Source organism: Cynoglossus semilaevis, chromosome 10 (genome assembly GCF_000523025.1).
Source record: "Cynoglossus semilaevis isolate Cse_v1.0 chromosome 10, Cse_v1.0, whole genome shotgun sequence".
In the NCBI taxonomy this organism is placed as follows: domain Eukaryota; kingdom Metazoa; phylum Chordata; class Actinopteri; order Pleuronectiformes; family Cynoglossidae; genus Cynoglossus; species Cynoglossus semilaevis.
In genome coordinates this window covers 8,096,667-8,113,098 of record NC_024316.1, presented here as the reverse complement: position 1 = coordinate 8,113,098, position 16,432 = coordinate 8,096,667, and the positions used below count along the sequence as shown (strand labels likewise).

The following is a 16,432-nucleotide window of genomic DNA, read 5'->3' as shown; positions in this document are numbered from 1 at the left end:
GGGGGGGGTCGGGGGGGGGCACTCTCAGAGGGGAAATAGAGCAGAAGAATCTGAGCCTGACAAAAAGGAATCCAGCATGGCTCCAGATGAGCGAAAGACTGAAAACAACAGATTAGAGGAACCCAGGGCTTGTTCCCATGGAAACCTTTGCCCAGGGAGATGAGGATGAGAATGCAGCAGATTGTAGGTCAGACCAGCCATCAGCCGTCCAATCACACCTAATCTCTGTCCACAAAGCCGTCAGTACATCAACTACATCAGGTTCAAATACTCTTTCAATGCTGAGTTCACATTCTATCCTGCCTTCAAAATATAATAAAAAAAAAAAACTCATAATAAATCACCTCATTATTTCATTTCATTAAGTCGGCCCATGCATATTTAATTTAATTGAATTTTCTTACTGCAAATCAGGGTTTGTGCAAGAAAAGTTGTAAGATTCTTGACATGGAAGTGTGAAAATCCGAGTAAATTCTTATTATTACTATTGTTTGACATATAAAAGAGGGAAGGCCAAAAGAAAATTGCACAAAAATGTCATTGGAGACACAACGTAATACGTCCAAGAGCTGCAGCAGAGGAAGGAACAAGAAGAAGAGGTTTTTCAAGTACGTGTGCACGTGTAGAAATGTAATAAGAATACATTGAATTTTCCTAATCCGTCACTCACACCAGTCTGGACGAAACCATAATCCAGAGCCGGAACACGCACTCTGCTTCATATTGGATTTACAAAATAAATAAAATGAAATGAAATGAAAACACAATTAATTGGCAATCATAAAATAACTGTAGTGTTAAATTTGTAATAGTGTTTAACATATGAATTGACTTCATTATGTCATTTGTCGTTTAAAATAAAAAACGAATTAAAAATGGTTTAATGTTATAATTTATACGTAATTGTTGTAGAACATTTTTTATTTGAAGATAATCCGGTGCTCTCTAAATGTGTGAACTTTGTCACCTCTCCCAATCCTCGTTCAAAGGGCGATCTTTATTTATTTTATTAGACTACGTCTCCCTCTACTGGCGAAAGTGTTGCATTCAAACACAGCGTTCACCGACGGACGCAGAGCAGTTGAGACAGCTCTGTCAAAGCAGGAGGAGTTCTTCCAGGATTCCTAAAGTAACCCGGATGTGGAAGTGCGACCATTAGGTTTTTCATTATGTCCTTTATGTGAAACTAATGACAATAATGGTTATATTGACGCTCATTTACTAGGTGATAAGAGGCTGAGAGGACAAGGTATTTTTTATAGCATCCATTTTACTCTTACACACTCTAGGAAACACCAGTTGACCTGTGAGGTCATTGGACTGGACCGCTGATGTAATGTCCCATTAATTGGTCTCCTAACTGAAACCCTGTCCTCCTGCTGCACTGATGAAGAGTATCCATCAATGGATGAGTGATGAGAGTTAACTCCACAGGATGTGAGATGATTTGATTGCTGAGGATGAGTGCTTAGCAGGTTTTCCATGCCGTGGTCCTCCTTACGTTCCATGGCGTCTGCCAGCAGATTATGATGTCACAGTGGAAAGAGGAAGAGAATCCTGCAAGCTCTTCATCTGGGGCCAGGGATCACAGTTGGGATTAAGTGCATGATGGTAGTGGTCTGTGGCCAGTGACTGCTCAGCAGCAGTGGAGTTCATGCTGCTCTGCTGGATTTTTCTCCGGAAATGAGAGTCTGGATCTTTTGCTGCCAGATGAAGAAGTATGCAGAGATTATAGGACGAATCTAAGGTTGGAATCTTTCTCCAAACTTTTCTAAGTCGCAGCTAAAAAACAAAACAAACCGTTTTCTTACTTTATTCTATTCTTATTCTATTACAGACAGACTTTTTCACTCTTTATTCACCAGCTAACTGCCACAGCCACTAGGGCAAAGATGAAGGTGAAGTGGACAATGCTGGGGATGGTCGTCTTCTTCCTGCTGTCTGTGGTCATGACCTGCTGTTTCATATGGCAGTACAGGATGCCCAAACTGAAAACAGGTAAACTTCATACCTCTGACAACCACGTAGCAACTTTTGCCAAGACCTTGTCTAACTTCTATGACGTGTGCGCCTGATTTAGCCGCTCTGCTGTCAGCGATCATTTGAAGAAGCGGCAGCAGGATTACACCAAACCTGCAAATAGTAGCAGCGGGATTAGCTGCCTGGTTAAAGCAGCAGAGTTTTAAATCCTGTGGAGGGACAAGAGGCTTCCTCTTGAGCAGCTTGGGTTTTTTTATTGTAAGGGGGAAAAGAGAAAACAGTCGTGCACCACCTTCGTATGTCTAATACTGTAGACATGAATTCAGCCCAGGGTGAATTTATCTGTGGAATTCAAACGTAATATCATAAAAATAGTTCTTCTCAGGGGAAGATTAAAGCAGGGCGACATATTTACAGCACTGAACTGTACAGAAATACCTGCTTTATGACCAGTGTGTGAATGATGCATCAACTTCAACGTTAACTACCATAAACTCAGCTCTTAAATAGTAATAAATGAACGAATCAAACTGATTTATGAGCACTGGCACATGACTGTTCTGTTCACTCCCAGTGTAAAGCCACTGTTTAGATTGTACTGCACATATTGTACTATGTAAACAGGTAAATGGATTTTTTTTCTTGGTCAATATAATGGTTGAAAAAAAAAACCAATGATAATGATGGTAAAATGATGGCTTCCCTCAAACAGTTGAGGATTTCCATTCATTATGTAAAAGCTGCTCAGTCATCAAATATATTTGATGATATTGAGTAATCGGTGAGAGCATATTATGATTATAGTTCTGACTATTATTGTGATTCTGATTATTATCATTATTATTGCTGCTGTGTCTACTGAGTTTATATCCATACATTTTTCATTTTCCTTTGTATATTTAACGCAGACAAAGGGAAAGCTATCTAGACAAAGAGAAAAGATGCTGTAGATCAGGGCTTCTCAAAGTGTGGGGCGGGCCCCACTGGTGGGGAACAGAGGCATGACAGCTAGAGCTTAACTGCATTTTTATTTTCTCTTTTTGGACTTATTTTGTATTATTGATTTTAATTTGTTATAAAATCAGACACTTCTTGGTCTTAGTTCAATAAATTTAAAACATAATTTATCAAGATTTTTGTTGACCAAAAAGCTCTGAGAACCACTGCTATAGAGAAACCATCATACACTTTTGTGTGATTCTGTTTTTATATTTGATTGAAATACCAGGCTTAAGTATCTGACAGTCTGATGTTTAAGAGATGCTTTGACAGTATTGGTGACAATAAATACATGACAACGACAGAGGAAGTTCTCCTACAAGAAGTAACTTGTGTTCCAGTGATTTTACCACTGCACCTGACAGACAACACTTTGTATTGCCACTAGAATTGGTTCAAACACAGACTCTGTCACATTTTCCACAGAGGTGGTTGAAGACACAGAATCAGCGGAGGAGATGTGTCCTCGCTTCCCTGAACCCGTGCCACTGAAACATCCCATTCCATCACTGCGGTTGGCCTTAGAGAAGGTGAGTCTCCTCTCAGCTGCTGCTCTGTGTTTCTGACACATGACATCTGGTCCAGTCCCTGGTCTGACCCCTGGTCTCTCTCCTCACAGATAGACTCACTCTTGAAGGCGAGTGTCCACCCCACCAGGCTGCCTGCCATATCGGCTATTGTGGTTTTAAATGACTCTGTTCTGTGGAATGGGAACTTTGGGAAAAAGAACTCAAGCGACCCCGCCTCGCCTGCGCCGAACGAGTACACAGTGTACAGGTGAGATTTACGATCAATCGTAGTGTGTGTGTGTGTGTGTGATACAAGCGTAGGAGCGATAACCATGAAATACAACAGAGATATGATCATTAAAAAGGGTGGAGGAGGTTTTAAAAGCCGGACCATAACATTAATAACCCAGTCTGAACAACAGTAATAATAATCATCATCATTATTATGTATGGTTGGAGCAACAGTGTAATTCCTGTGTTTGATGTTGAATTTGATTCAAGGCTTACAGTTATTAGGTGTGGGAGTTAGGATTAAACCTATGTGTACTGAGTAATCTGCCTATAGGAAATGTGATTAAAGAGAATGAGCCATTGAATAAATTAAGTCCATAAATCTGAGCAGCAGCAGCAGCAGCAGCAGCAGCAGCAGCAACCGCAGCACGAGAATGAGTATTGGAAACACTGGATATATGTATTATGATGATTAATCGCTGTAATTTCAGAATTGCCAGCCTCTCTAAAATATTCCCCACGCTGATGCTGTACAAGCTCTGGGAGGACGGACTGGTCACGTCTCTGGACGACCCTCTGGAGAAGTACGTCAACAATTTCACCATCAAAAACCCATTTGGGAAAGACACGGGTCCAGGGTTATCGTCAGGCAGAACTGTGAGCATCAGATCTTCAGGACTGAGTCTGCGTAGACTGGCCAGCCAACTCTCAGGTAAATTCAACGACACTTGAGCAGCTTTCCTGACAATAGCACACGTCTCCTGAGAAAACACACACCTGACAATTTAGAAAATCTATAATTTGTTCTTAAAAAGCTTGAAAAAGTCCAGGCAATAAAGAGATAAATAAACTTCAGTAGTTGGGTCTGCAGGTATTTGAGTAATTCCCCCTTTTTTTCTGACAGATTTTGTTGTTTTTTTCTTACAACATAATTTTAGGTTTCCAACTCAGAGTTAGCACAGACTGTCTATACTGCCATCTACTGTCAGGGACAGTCCCTTATATAACCACATCCAGGTCAGGATGAACAGGAAGCAGACAGCTCAGAAGGGAAGTCCCCTGTTCACTCAGGTCTTTTTCTGTTCCCTTTCAGTCCAAATCTCTACTGAAGTACCTCAGTGGACCTGAGCTCACATGAGCAGAGAGTGGAGCTATAGTTACACTGAGCTGTGTCCACAGATGTAGCTAATCAGCTCTGTGTCTGCAAATAGAGGAGGAAGGATTAACAAAGCGGGGAAGCCTCACTGAGGAAGTGTTTAAGGACACAGACTTGGTGCCAGGTTATACTGGAGTCACTGTGTGAGGCTGTTTAAACTGAACACAACACACCTGATCAGGAACTGTTGGAGTTAATGTTCACATTGAAAAGTGTGGAATCAGCCTTTAAACCTTTACATGGAAATGTTTTGTTTTTCAGTATAAAGAGTTTTCCCATTTGGATTATTTCTGTTGCATTTTGGACCAATACTGAAGTTAAAGTGAAAATCCCATGGTCTGATGAAGATAAAAAGATGAATGACAGTGATGGAGCTCCATCAGACAAGATGATGGGAGTCACAACATGAGACTATGTCGCTGGACACATTCAACATTGAAATAATGTTATGTAACTGGGAACAAACCAGGAGTGATACAGTAAACATGACACTACACAAGATTAAACTCTGACTCCAGGATGAAACCAGATCAAAATCATCAAAGATCGTGATATTTCCAACTCCATTTAAATCCTGCCACGTAACTGACCCCACCACACAGCTGAGCTCTAAAGTGCACCTTATGTCAGTGTAATCACATCAACCAATGACTAAACATCTGTTCCAACACATTTTCATGGTTCAACACACATGAGTAGTCACATCTAAACCCTACCAGCCTCCCAGACCAAAATGTCCTGCAGATACACACCTGAGTGATAATCTGAAGTGGTTAAATATGTTTTACAGGGTTACCCAGAAGATTAAGGTCGACTAATCTGCTTTGGAGCGGAGACACACAGTCGGCTCTTAATTTGTTAGAGGATGATGTCCTGGTGGCAGATCCAGGGACAAGGTAGGACCGTTTCTACAGACGGATGGACGGATGGATGGATGGACGGATGGATGGATAGATTATAATCCTGTTTCTCCCTTTATTTCCTCAGATGCCACTACAGTAACGTTGCCTTCTCCTTACTGGCCAACATCTTGGCCCAGAAAGTTGCTGGTACCGACTTTGAGGGGTGGGTGTCAGACCACATTCTGGAGAAGCTGAACATGGAGGACACTGGATTCAACCTAACTCCAGCCATTCAGAGGAGGATGGCTGTGGGCGTGTACAACGACGGCCGACCCGCTCCACTCTACGATCTGGGCTGGTACAGACCTGCAGGTCAGATGTTCTCCACAACAGCTGACATGGCTAAACTGATGATGGCGCTATTTGGTGTCTATGGTGGAACTGTGCTAAGACAAGACACCCTGAACACCATGATGACCCCGGTCTTCCGTTGCCATGACGGCTACTTTGCCAACTCCACTGGCACACCTTGGGAGATCAATGAGCAGCTGGGTTACGATGTAGTGAGGAAGGACGGTGACCTGGACGGTTACGCTGCCACTTTCTCCCTGGTGCCAAAACTCAGGTTGGGACTAGTAGTCTTCATGGCTGGGGTCCGGCCTGCGGACCAGGACCTTGTGAACCAGGCCTACAGTTATCTCATCCCTGCGTTGAAGAATGCTTTTAGGGACGCTCAGAAAACTCTGAGACCACCGCCAGACCCCGCTCCATATATAGGCTTTTACACTTATAGAAATATGACCTTCTATGAAATTAAGGCAGATTCTGGTGGAGTTCTCATCATGCAGCAGTTTGGACCTCAGATTGACAAAAGTGTGCCGTCCAAGTACAGGACAATCCGTCTAGATTACCTGCAGGACAGGGTGTTCAGCGTGGTGTTGGAGAGACCATATCCCTGCAAACTGGTGTTCAACAGCGCCGCAGTCTCCCTGGACGTCCAGGACGGACAGCTGTTCAATTTTTATGTCTTTAACAAGAAAGGTTTGTCCACAGGGTTCGATTCCCCCGGCCTCAGTACATACACAGTGACACGGATAGCTGGCAAGCCCTTCTTTCTTTCTCAGTAAAAAAAGAAAAAAAAGACACAATAACTAAACATTGACTGTGTCGTATGAATAAAAGTGATCGCTTTCAAAATATATCTTTGGTTTCATCCTGCTCTGAGCCTGAGTTTTCATATTTAAAGAATCAGCTGTGCTAACTTTTCACTTTACTGGACTGTGAATACTCCAAAAACCTACACTGATCTTCAAATATTTTTCCTAGGACAGCAGAGGCATCACTCCTCTAATTGGTTAGGTTAGTAATATAGGAGTTGACCACAAATGTAGCAAACATTTGGCAGCATCTTATCTTATGATTTATGAGCAATTCCTATGAAGCCCATATGGAACCTCATGACAGACAAATGTGGGTCACTCCTTTCAGCCCACTTTGCACTCAGTGAAAGTCAAAACTGAGTCACATCCGTGTAATTGGCTGAGATGGCTGTGTTTTCATTGGCCAAAATGAGTAAGTATTTCCTAAAGTGCCTACAGACATGGGGTCATACAAGGGTAATTGTTACTTTGATGTTTTGGTCTTTGTATTTTGAACTAATCTATTAGAATGTTTTTTCTGTACATGTGTGAAATTGTTGAAATAAAATTATAATGACTGAATAACAACTGATGTTCTAGAAAATTATTTTTGGTGTAATTCAAATTTCCAGACAGCTTTAAGTTTGGCTCATACAGAGAGTTGTGGTATCAGGTGAGGGATGGAAACAGAGAACAGACTCAGTACACCCTTTGAAATATTCAGAGAGCTTTGAACTGCAGACATGTGTCAGAAGCTTCTTAACTATTAAAGCAAGAACAATGATTAAAAACAACTAACCAAAGAGTAAAAAGTCAGATACAGCAAGGAAAAAAAGTCCATTGAAGATATTTTGAGCTTGTATCAACATATTACACATTTGAAAAGATGCTATCGTCAACTTCAATGTCTTTTTTAATGTCCCACAAACAGCTCTGCTGTGGGAATTTGCCCAACAGCTCTGCGACTACAGCTGTGACAGCAGACAGCTGTGCACATAGAGCAGGTCCAGTGAAAGGAAAAAGAAGTCTATTCTTGTGTAACAAGTGAGTGGAAAAAAACCTTTGCTGCTGTTTTTATTACTCAGTGCATGGATCTCAGCGGTTGGTGGAACTACACAGAGTTTGTTTTTATCATGAAACTTGAATACTGTACAAATAAACACAGAGCATGGTGTCCAATAAGTAGAGGAGGATCCAGACAGAGTCACATGTTAACTGCAGGTGAGTAATCATGCCACCGCCAAAAAAAACTAAACAAAAAAATGAACAATGTGTTTTCTGCTCATTTTACCATCACATCAAAAACAAGTGTAATTTTTATGGCATCGTAAATGGTTTATCATTAACTACGTGTCTGAAGGCAACACTATCTGCATCTATAAATACCGTGCAGCTGAAGGGGAACACAACAATTCACTGCAGGCTGACACTGTCACAGAGCAGCACAATGAGGACCATCACCTGCGTGTCACTCTTCCTCTTGGTGTTTCGCCATCTCTCCTGCACTGTCATTGTAAAGGTAAGATGATAGGTATGTTGGATAAATGAACAGCACTGGTTGGGCTATGGAGTAGAGTGACCCAGAGCAGAAAATAGGGCAAAGAAAGCAACAATAAAACGGGATCTAACCCAACAGGAACCCTTTGAACAGGACTTTTAAAAATGTTTTTAATCTCTCTTTAAGGAAGGGGATTTTCAATTCTCTCTGGATTCAGTCAAAGCTCTTGGGCATTTGTTGAAAGGAGAGCACCATGAAGCATCAACAAAGCAAGAGCTCCATCTACTGGAAGACAAGGCAGTGGCCTTATGTTCTCACCCTGCTCTACCTGGAGAGTTCAAACCTCTGTGTCTGAGAAAAGATGGCGGAGCATCGCTGGCCAGGCTGAGTAAGATACAGTTTTACTATATGATGATGAAAAATCAGATTATTGAACCAAAGAAGCAAACAAAGAAAACAGGATTGTGACCGTGTGCTGGCGATTACAGAGCTCAGAGGGTAATAATGAGTAGATTATCAGAGAGATGAGAAAACTCAGTTCAAACATTAACCGAGGTCATGCACCTTGGTACATGTTGATATGCACTGAGAGTGTACTTCAACCAAACATCCCAGTAATGTGGACATGTATCATTAGTACCATGTACTGATCACCAACAACAGCCAAATATTTCCGGTTCAGGCTAACTTGTTGTTTCATCCCTATCTGTTCTTTATTTTCCCTATCAGTTACACAGATAGGAAAATGAGGCCAAACACAAAGAGCAGGTAACAGGTTGGAGGGTAAACAGTAAACCTAATCTCTTGATAAGGACAATGTGTTTGAGCTTTTCTGATTTCCCATCAAGAAATGTGGACAGGACTTCACATTTCTTGTACGTAATCCTAATAAATAAAGAAAGTTGTGACGTTGTGATTTGTGTGTTCCAGTTCTGATTTCCAACCACCCTGACGACTGTGAGATCTGTGTGACTGTGGCCTGCACCGGCTGCAGGACGGAGTGATGACATCTCCATCAAAATAAATCGGACTTTGTCTGAAGTTTAAATTAAAAAGGAAAAAAGGACGAAAAAACAGTGTGGTCACTGACGACCGTCAACAACTGCAAAGTTTTACTGAAGGGAATTTAAGATCAACTTTGATTGATTTCAATTCATGTACATTGTGATTATTATTTTTCCCCTTTTGTTCAACGGTAGAATAGTTCACTTCCACATCTGTCTTTAACCTGGCTTCTAGCTCTTTGATTATTGGTTGTGGTTATGTAATGATCAAATGCTAAATGTTTCTTGCCATTGCACAAAAGTACCATCAAATGTTATGCTTCACCGATTGGCCGTTTGTGTATGTTACAGTTTAGAATAACCTCAGATAAATAAATCACAGAGCTCAAAGAAAGAGCACACATTTAAGAACAAAATTCAATCTCTGTGACAATTTATTAGTGCAACTATGACAGATTTCAAACACGTAGTACATACACACACACACACACACACACACACACACACACACACAATGGAAGCAGTCTACACTAAGAAATTATCAGCCCTACATTGTTATATAATGAAGTGGTTAATATTTGACTTTTGTAATGCTTGATTTTTTTACAGATTCATGCTGACAGTGACATCAAAGAATGAAATGACAATGTCTGTCAGTTATTTAATGCAAAATTCAGTCAAACTTTACCATAAAAGATTTAAAAAATGTAGTTATATATGGATATTATAACTTAAACAAATCATTTGATATTCACCTTCATAAATCAAGGCATTTTCTTATCTAGAAGATATTTAGCTCTGGAAAGAAGAACATTTCAGCAAATCTTCCTTAAGGTCATAGTTGTGATCTAAACACCGCTTTTTTGATGATTAACATTGCTACCATGTTTATTTAATATATATATTGTTGTATATAAGTACAGTATACACTGTATATGCATAGCGTCTGTAGAATAAAGATGGACTCTGTAGGAAGCTACATTTTCTGTATCATGACCTGAAATTTACCTGCAAACACCAAAAAGAGAAAGAAAACATTTTTTTTAGTTTATAAATTATTTATATTTAAAAGGAACAACTGAATAAATGAAGTAAATAGTAATTGAAACACAAACATGGAAACAAAAGGACTCTCAAGATCTGGACTCAAGACCTACAAGACTCCCTAAACATGACCCAGGGTTCACTGCGTTTTCTCATCAGTGAGAAACAGTAAATTGGTTTCATTCAATCAAACGGCTTAACCTAGTCACCGTTTGTAACATTACTGATTTTAGCTCCATCTTGTGGTAAGATTAGAAAGGCAGAAATGTTTTACGTTTAGTATCGCTTCAGTGAGCATGACCATAAAATACATGATCATTTTTGATGCACTCTTAATAAGATAACTAAACATAACTTAAAACACTGTAATACTAAAAACATGACATTAGTGTGAAGCTGTAATGTTAACATAATTGATCAATCAGTTAATCATTTAATAAATGAATGCAGTGTTAAAGTTACTTACATGCAGGCATGATGGACACCTCAGCAGTAACAATACTCTTCACTCCCAGGTTAGACAAACCTCCTCTCACCAAACCACAGGTAAAGGCCAGATACTGCAGAGAGACGACAGTACGAACAGTGTAACAACAATGGACGATCTTTACCTCAGTTGCCTGCAATATATATTTTTATCCAGCAGAGGTCGTAACTAAACCATACACCAACAGTGTCAGTTAGGGGGACGTCACTGCTAGCTTCCTACGGTAGAATAATAAACTAAGAATCGGTCTAAACCAAACCTGGGTCACAACTACTCCAACATGTTGATTTTCCACAAAGCACAAACAGCAGCATCAAACACATTTATCTATATAATGGACAAAACCACGGGAGACTTCATTTGTGTAAACAATGGTCATTTACATTCGGGTTTTTAAGACAAATATGGAGTTATTATAAAAAGGTAAAGTGATGTACCTTTGGAGCCAGTTCCAAGTACTGTTTTCCAGCTGACAGCTGACTCAGCAATCGAAACTTGTTGTCCTGGAGAACGTAGATGCCCTGAAATACAAGGCAGCAGCACAAGCACAGCACAGAATGAACAACTGCTGACACAAGACTGGACAAATATAACATCTTCATCATTAGTAATGAACACAACACAGACAGACAAACCTGCCCAAGTGATAACGAGTGTACATTTAAATTGTTTGTGTGGACAGAAAGGAGTCAGTCACTTGATGTCACTGGTAACAATAATTCAGTATCAATGGAGATCATGAACAGGAGCTCAGTTTCACCTGGTGGTTTGTTCGCAGGTTGTCAATCTGCTTCTTGAACACACACGTCCAAAAGTCTTTGCAAATAAACTTCATGACGTCCAGCTCGTCTTTGAACCGTGCTGTGTCTTTTGTCATTCTAGAGAACGAAAAAACAAACAGGAAGACTTTAACCTTAGACTAAAAAAGCTGCATTCAAACTTTTTATAATTCTTTTGACCAAAACAAGGTAAATGGCTTTTAATGTTGCCAATTAAAAGTTAAAGTTGGAACACTAGTCTCCTTGGTGGACCTGTTTAAAGGTCTATTCATGTTTGTTTTCAACCCCGCCTGTGTCTAAAAATAAACTTCATAAACTTCACAGTTTAATGTTTTTTAAAAACTGATCACAGATCAATCAAAAACACATCTCATTCATTCATCTCAATATCGTCTACATGTTTCTTCGTTGTCACAGCACTTCAGTGGTCAATACACGACACTAGCTAGGTTAACTTTAGCCTGTTACCTTTCTATCAGTCCTTGTCCGACTCTGAAGCCCATGTTCTCCAGTTTGGTGATGTTTCTTCCATGTTCCTGAGTTATTAAACGTCAGCAACAATTTCATAAGTGAATATAGCTGAAAAACAGGATAATAATAATAAAAAGACAGTCAACTGGCACAGTAAGTCTCACCGTCTCTGGGTTCTCTGTTGACTTGGAAATGTACTGGATCAATTCATTATGTAAGAATTGGAAAGGTGCTTCGTCTGCCATGTTTTTCCTTCTATGTAATCCGAAATTTGTAATTTATCAGATCGTTACATCGGAGCTGACATCCTATAAATAACTAGAAGAATGAAAGAATAAAACGCCGCTCCCTAATTCTACTGTTTCTGCTACTTGTTCTGCTTTTCCTTCACTGATAGGTGAAGTGGGAAACAGTACGTTAACCATTTGCAACTGCCATCAAGTGGCAAGGAGGTCAAAATGCAAATGAATAAAATAAAATAAAATAAAATAAAATAAAATAAAATAAAATAAAATAAAATAAAATAAAATAAAATAAAATAAAATAAAATAAAATAAAATAAAATAAAATAAAATAAAATAAAATAAAATAAAATAAAATAAAATAAAATAAAATAAAATAAAATAAAATAAAATAAAATAAAATAAAATAAAATAAAATAAAATAAAATAAAATAAAATAAAATAAAATAAAATAAAATAACACATTTTGAGTCTTAATGCAGCCTTTTATCATCTTGTCAAAGTATAGTTAGGCATTCACCATAACTCGTCAGATATGTCAGATTTATACCTAATTATACATAACTTTATGCAAAAACTCTATATAAAAAGGCCTTTGTGTTTCATTTGGGCATCAAACTTTGAATGTCAGTCATGATATTAAACGATAATTTAACCTTGATTCATACAGAATGTATTTTCAAACAAAACAAAATTTCCATACAAAGTGCATTACAGCTGTGTAGAAAAAATACTTTTTTATTTTTTAAATTACACATTAACTAACTGAACAACAAAAAATGCCATAAACATAAAGAGCAATCAAATGGTACTAATGCTAATAATATAATAATAGTAACTATCACTATAAAATCTACTGAAAATATATATGATATTAAAAGGATATACCAGTAAAAGAATGATATCCTCTTTTAACTATTTTTGCTATTTTGGCATAAATTCTTTTTATACTCTGTATTTTTTTGGAACCACCACTAGGGCATTGTTTACATCTTCTGTAACTGTTTATATGAGATGTTTTTGTAGCCATGCCAAAATGTCAAAATAGCATATACTGTAGTTAAGTTTAGCAATAACGGGCCCTCATTTAGGAGCAAGGGCCTTACATTTTAATTTCAGGCTTTAGCTCCTAGATCAGGGGTCCCAAACCCCTGGTCCATGGGTCAATTGGTAACGGGACGCAGAGAAATAGTTATTAATTTACTTTATTTAAAAAGAACCCGATCATTTTCCAATTACTTTCTTCTTTTAAAGTTTATAATTATAATTTCTTGATTCTTCATCTTCATCTTTGCTTCAGCACTGAATTTACAGCTATTCCCAACAATGGTTTCCTCCATCAATCCATCTCCAATACAGTGAGTAGTTGAGATTAGCTTATTTAGACATTCAGGAGAATTATCTTATTAGATATAAAAACAAATGGTTTTCCCAAGAATACTGAGGGTGCGTCTAAAGATATGTCAGTAATGTTTATTGACATAGAATGTGGTTCTTGCATGTTAGGAACAGTTTGACATCTGTGGCCGTTGGGTCCAACCACAGTTTATAGGTTAACGCTGCAGTCCTCCGGAGCCTCAGACATTTCCACTTTTGTTCTGAATCACTGAGTGAATCTTTCTAAGGTTCTGTCTTACTCTAACAAACTCCATCAGATGGGCTTCCTCTTGTTCTTTTTCCTCATCTTTCTTCTCTCTCTTAAAAAAGTCCAAAAAAAACACTGTTTTAAATTAATAAAATAATGGCACAAGTGTTAAGGTTGACTTGCAGCTCAGACAATAATGCAGACCTCGTGTTGTTTCTGCTGACGTCTCAGCAGAACGTCGTCCAGAGGAGTCTTGCTCTGTTGCTCCTCCTCCTGGTCACTCTGAACCCTCTTTCTTCTCTCCAGCACCTGCTGAAGTTCAGATCTGTGGCTCAGTGCCACACCCCTGAACCACCGGAGAATAAAAACAGCAGCAGTTAGACACCATGAAAAGATGTACATATAATGTGAAAGAGTATAGTTTTTCAAATATATCCAATCAATAAAATAAATCCATTTTAGTTTTTTGTTTTTTGGGTGGGGTTTCCACACTACACACTGAAAAAAAGCAAAAAGCACTGTCATCTAGAACAACATTTTTACTGTTTACTTATTGATTTTGTAATAATGTTAAACACTTATTTATTTACTTCTTTAAATAAATTGACATTAAATAAATGCAGAAATGTCAGAAAAAGGTTTGGCTTTCTCTAACTTTGAGACCAGACTAAACAAAACAAGAGTGAAGATCCAGTGCTTTCACTCATCCAGTGTTTTCTACGGGGACAAACCGGGCCTGTCTATCTATTGACGTATCACTTTACACTGTTTCAGGTTCCCATGGACTAAAGCACTACAGTGGCATGGAGAGAGGGTGTACGATTGCATGTTTGTGCAGGTGTCATGTATTCTTAATGAGAGTTACCTGAGAGGCCATTTGCCTCTCAGGTAACTCTCATATAAATCAAGTTTAAGAAAAAAAAACAAAAAAAAACAAACACCCCAGACATTTATGGACCCTATTGTATATGACAAATACCTCTTATGGGCCAGGAGCAGTTCTTTGTGAAGTTCATTTTGCGTTCTGAAAGGCTTTGTTGGACTTGAATGACCAGAATGGACCTCAGCTTGGTCTTCATTGGCTGACAGAGAAATCAAAAAGGACTTTGCATAGAGGTAGGTTAGATTTATGCTTGTACTATCAGAAATGATAGAAATATATTATACTGTATTTATCTTGCAGTATGATGTATTTTTTATTTAATTTATCACAAACTAGACACAGGCATTATTTTAAAAACATTTAAAACTTCATAAAGACATGACTCATTTGAAACAATCCAGATCAACATGGCTGCCAATACAATGTCAAAATAAAACGTTAACAATGTTCAGATCTGGAGGCCACATTATGTCCCTAAAATACATGCACAGTGCACAAAACAATTCCATGTTATACCATGCTATAACATGGAATTGTTTTGTGTTGCATTGCCCTAGCAAGAACATTTTGAGCATGCTTGGAGGCTGCATTATCTGATAGTCTGCCACAATATATTTGTAAACAACTTCATCCCAGATATCAGCCATGGTTTTTGTGGTTTGGTGTTTTGTGGGCTAGAGGTCCTGGTTCAATTTTAAGATAAAGTATAAATGATTTAGGTTTCTAGCTGAGCTGAGTTCAAGCCCCGGAGGAACCACATACTTGGTGCAGCCTGTTGTAGCAGACACTTTCCCTAGTGTTTGTCATCAATAAAGGTCTCTCTCTTTGCCTTCAGTTACTTCACAAACCTTCAAATGCACCTCAAGCAGAAAAAAAATAAGATTGGCAACATCAATTTGTAGCTGCAGTCAAATCTCAGAAGAGATCTTCAAAGAATGTTTTTCCTCATCGTGTTGGAATCGAAAAGAGAAAAAAGCTGATTCTCTGAGTGAAGAAACATGATAGTATGAGTTGGATGTGTTTACTGAACCTTGATAATCACATCTCAAGTCTATTTTTCTTCACTGATGCTTTTAGCATTAGAGACAGTGGAAAGTGAGACGATTCAGTGAAAGTAAATTAAATTAAAGAATCGTCTTTCGCTTCTTCCCTCTGATGCTCCCTTCAGGGGTCATCCCAGCGGTTTATCAGCACCATCTAACCCAATCCTTCATCTCCTCTACTGTTACACCTACAGTAGACCGGTAGATCCTCAGCAGGTAGAGGAAGAACAAGATAAAGGAAAAGATAAGAGAAGTTTTCAGTCGCCACAGAGCTTCATGAACCCATGCGTGTCCGGCATGGTACTGGAATAATAATAATAATAATAATAATAATAATAATAATAATAGAAAAGTACCATATTTATTTGGACTCATGTATGGTCCTACAAAGTGGGCCACAGCTTAGCTTTACACTATGTTCCATGATAAAGTAAAGAGGTTGAACTGACCTTTTCTGTGACTGTTGGTCTGTGCCGTTGTCATCATCCTGTATCCAGGCGCCCCGTGTACATTCTTACGCGTGTGATTATTGTGGTTATA

General features: G+C 38.7%; 4 protein-coding genes across 10 annotated transcripts in view; 2 read left to right on the top strand and 2 right to left on the bottom strand.

Moving 5' to 3' along the window:
• The first annotated feature begins 3 nt into the window (after nucleotides 1–3).
• On the top strand, nucleotides 4–7,749 carry lactbl1a (lactamase, beta-like 1a). Of its 2 annotated transcripts, XM_017035797.2 has the most exons (7): nucleotides 4–1,747; nucleotides 1,838–1,998; nucleotides 3,406–3,509; nucleotides 3,599–3,756; nucleotides 4,211–4,431; nucleotides 5,666–5,771; nucleotides 5,863–7,749. In XM_017035797.2, the coding sequence occupies exons 2-7, from the start codon at nucleotides 1,893–1,895 to the stop codon at nucleotides 6,842–6,844; spliced, it is 1,677 nt and encodes a 558-aa protein (XP_016891286.1). In that variant the 5' UTR covers nucleotides 4–1,747; nucleotides 1,838–1,892; the 3' UTR covers nucleotides 6,845–7,749. The 2 variants fall into 2 exon arrangements, with proteins under 2 accessions (XP_016891286.1, XP_024915386.1); XM_025059618.1 differs by having other exon boundaries at nucleotides 4–1,998.
• A 181-nt stretch (nucleotides 7,750–7,930) lies between these two features.
• Nucleotides 7,931–10,337, top strand: LOC103384839 (guanylin-like). 3 transcript variants are annotated; one of them, XM_017035646.2, is made up of 4 exons: nucleotides 7,938–8,077; nucleotides 8,250–8,375; nucleotides 8,541–8,742; nucleotides 9,285–10,337. In XM_017035646.2, exons 2-4 carry the CDS (start codon nucleotides 8,304–8,306, stop codon nucleotides 9,356–9,358), a joined length of 348 nt encoding a protein of 115 aa, XP_016891135.1. In that variant the 5' UTR covers nucleotides 7,938–8,077; nucleotides 8,250–8,303; the 3' UTR covers nucleotides 9,359–10,337. The 3 variants fall into 3 exon arrangements, with proteins under 3 accessions (XP_008316742.2, XP_016891135.1, XP_024915387.1); XM_025059619.1 differs by having other exon boundaries at nucleotides 8,217–8,375; XM_008318520.3 differs by having other exon boundaries at nucleotides 7,931–8,375.
• Nucleotides 9,775–12,549, bottom strand: trappc6b (trafficking protein particle complex subunit 6B). The gene is made up of 6 exons (XM_008318521.2): nucleotides 12,304–12,549; nucleotides 12,137–12,204; nucleotides 11,650–11,767; nucleotides 11,327–11,410; nucleotides 10,869–10,962; nucleotides 9,775–10,366 (listed from the first exon to the last, which is right to left on the bottom strand). Exons 1-6 carry the CDS (start codon nucleotides 12,382–12,384, stop codon nucleotides 10,335–10,337), a joined length of 477 nt encoding a protein of 158 aa, XP_008316743.1. The 5' UTR covers nucleotides 12,385–12,549; the 3' UTR covers nucleotides 9,775–10,334.
• A 1,242-nt stretch (nucleotides 12,550–13,791) lies between these two features.
• LOC103384841 (protein FAM107A) overlaps nucleotides 13,792–16,432 on the bottom strand; it is a 3,927-nt gene continuing 1,286 nt past the window's right edge. Inside the window, exons 1-4 of one of the 4 annotated variants that reach the window (XR_003050903.1) lie at nucleotides 16,342–16,432; nucleotides 14,946–15,070; nucleotides 14,171–14,312; nucleotides 13,792–14,078 (exon numbers count right to left, since the gene is read on the bottom strand). Coding sequence is in view for 3 of the 4 variants with exons in the window: in XM_008318522.2 (XP_008316744.1) it covers nucleotides 13,959–14,078; nucleotides 14,171–14,312; nucleotides 14,946–15,048; nucleotides 16,342–16,378 (402 nt within the window). In the remaining variant the exon portion in view is untranslated. Of the gene's footprint in view, nucleotides 14,102–14,170; nucleotides 14,313–14,945; nucleotides 15,071–16,341 lie in introns of all 4 variants that reach the window. The other 3 variants (XM_025059495.1, XM_008318522.2, XM_025059494.1) reach the window with 3 other exon arrangements.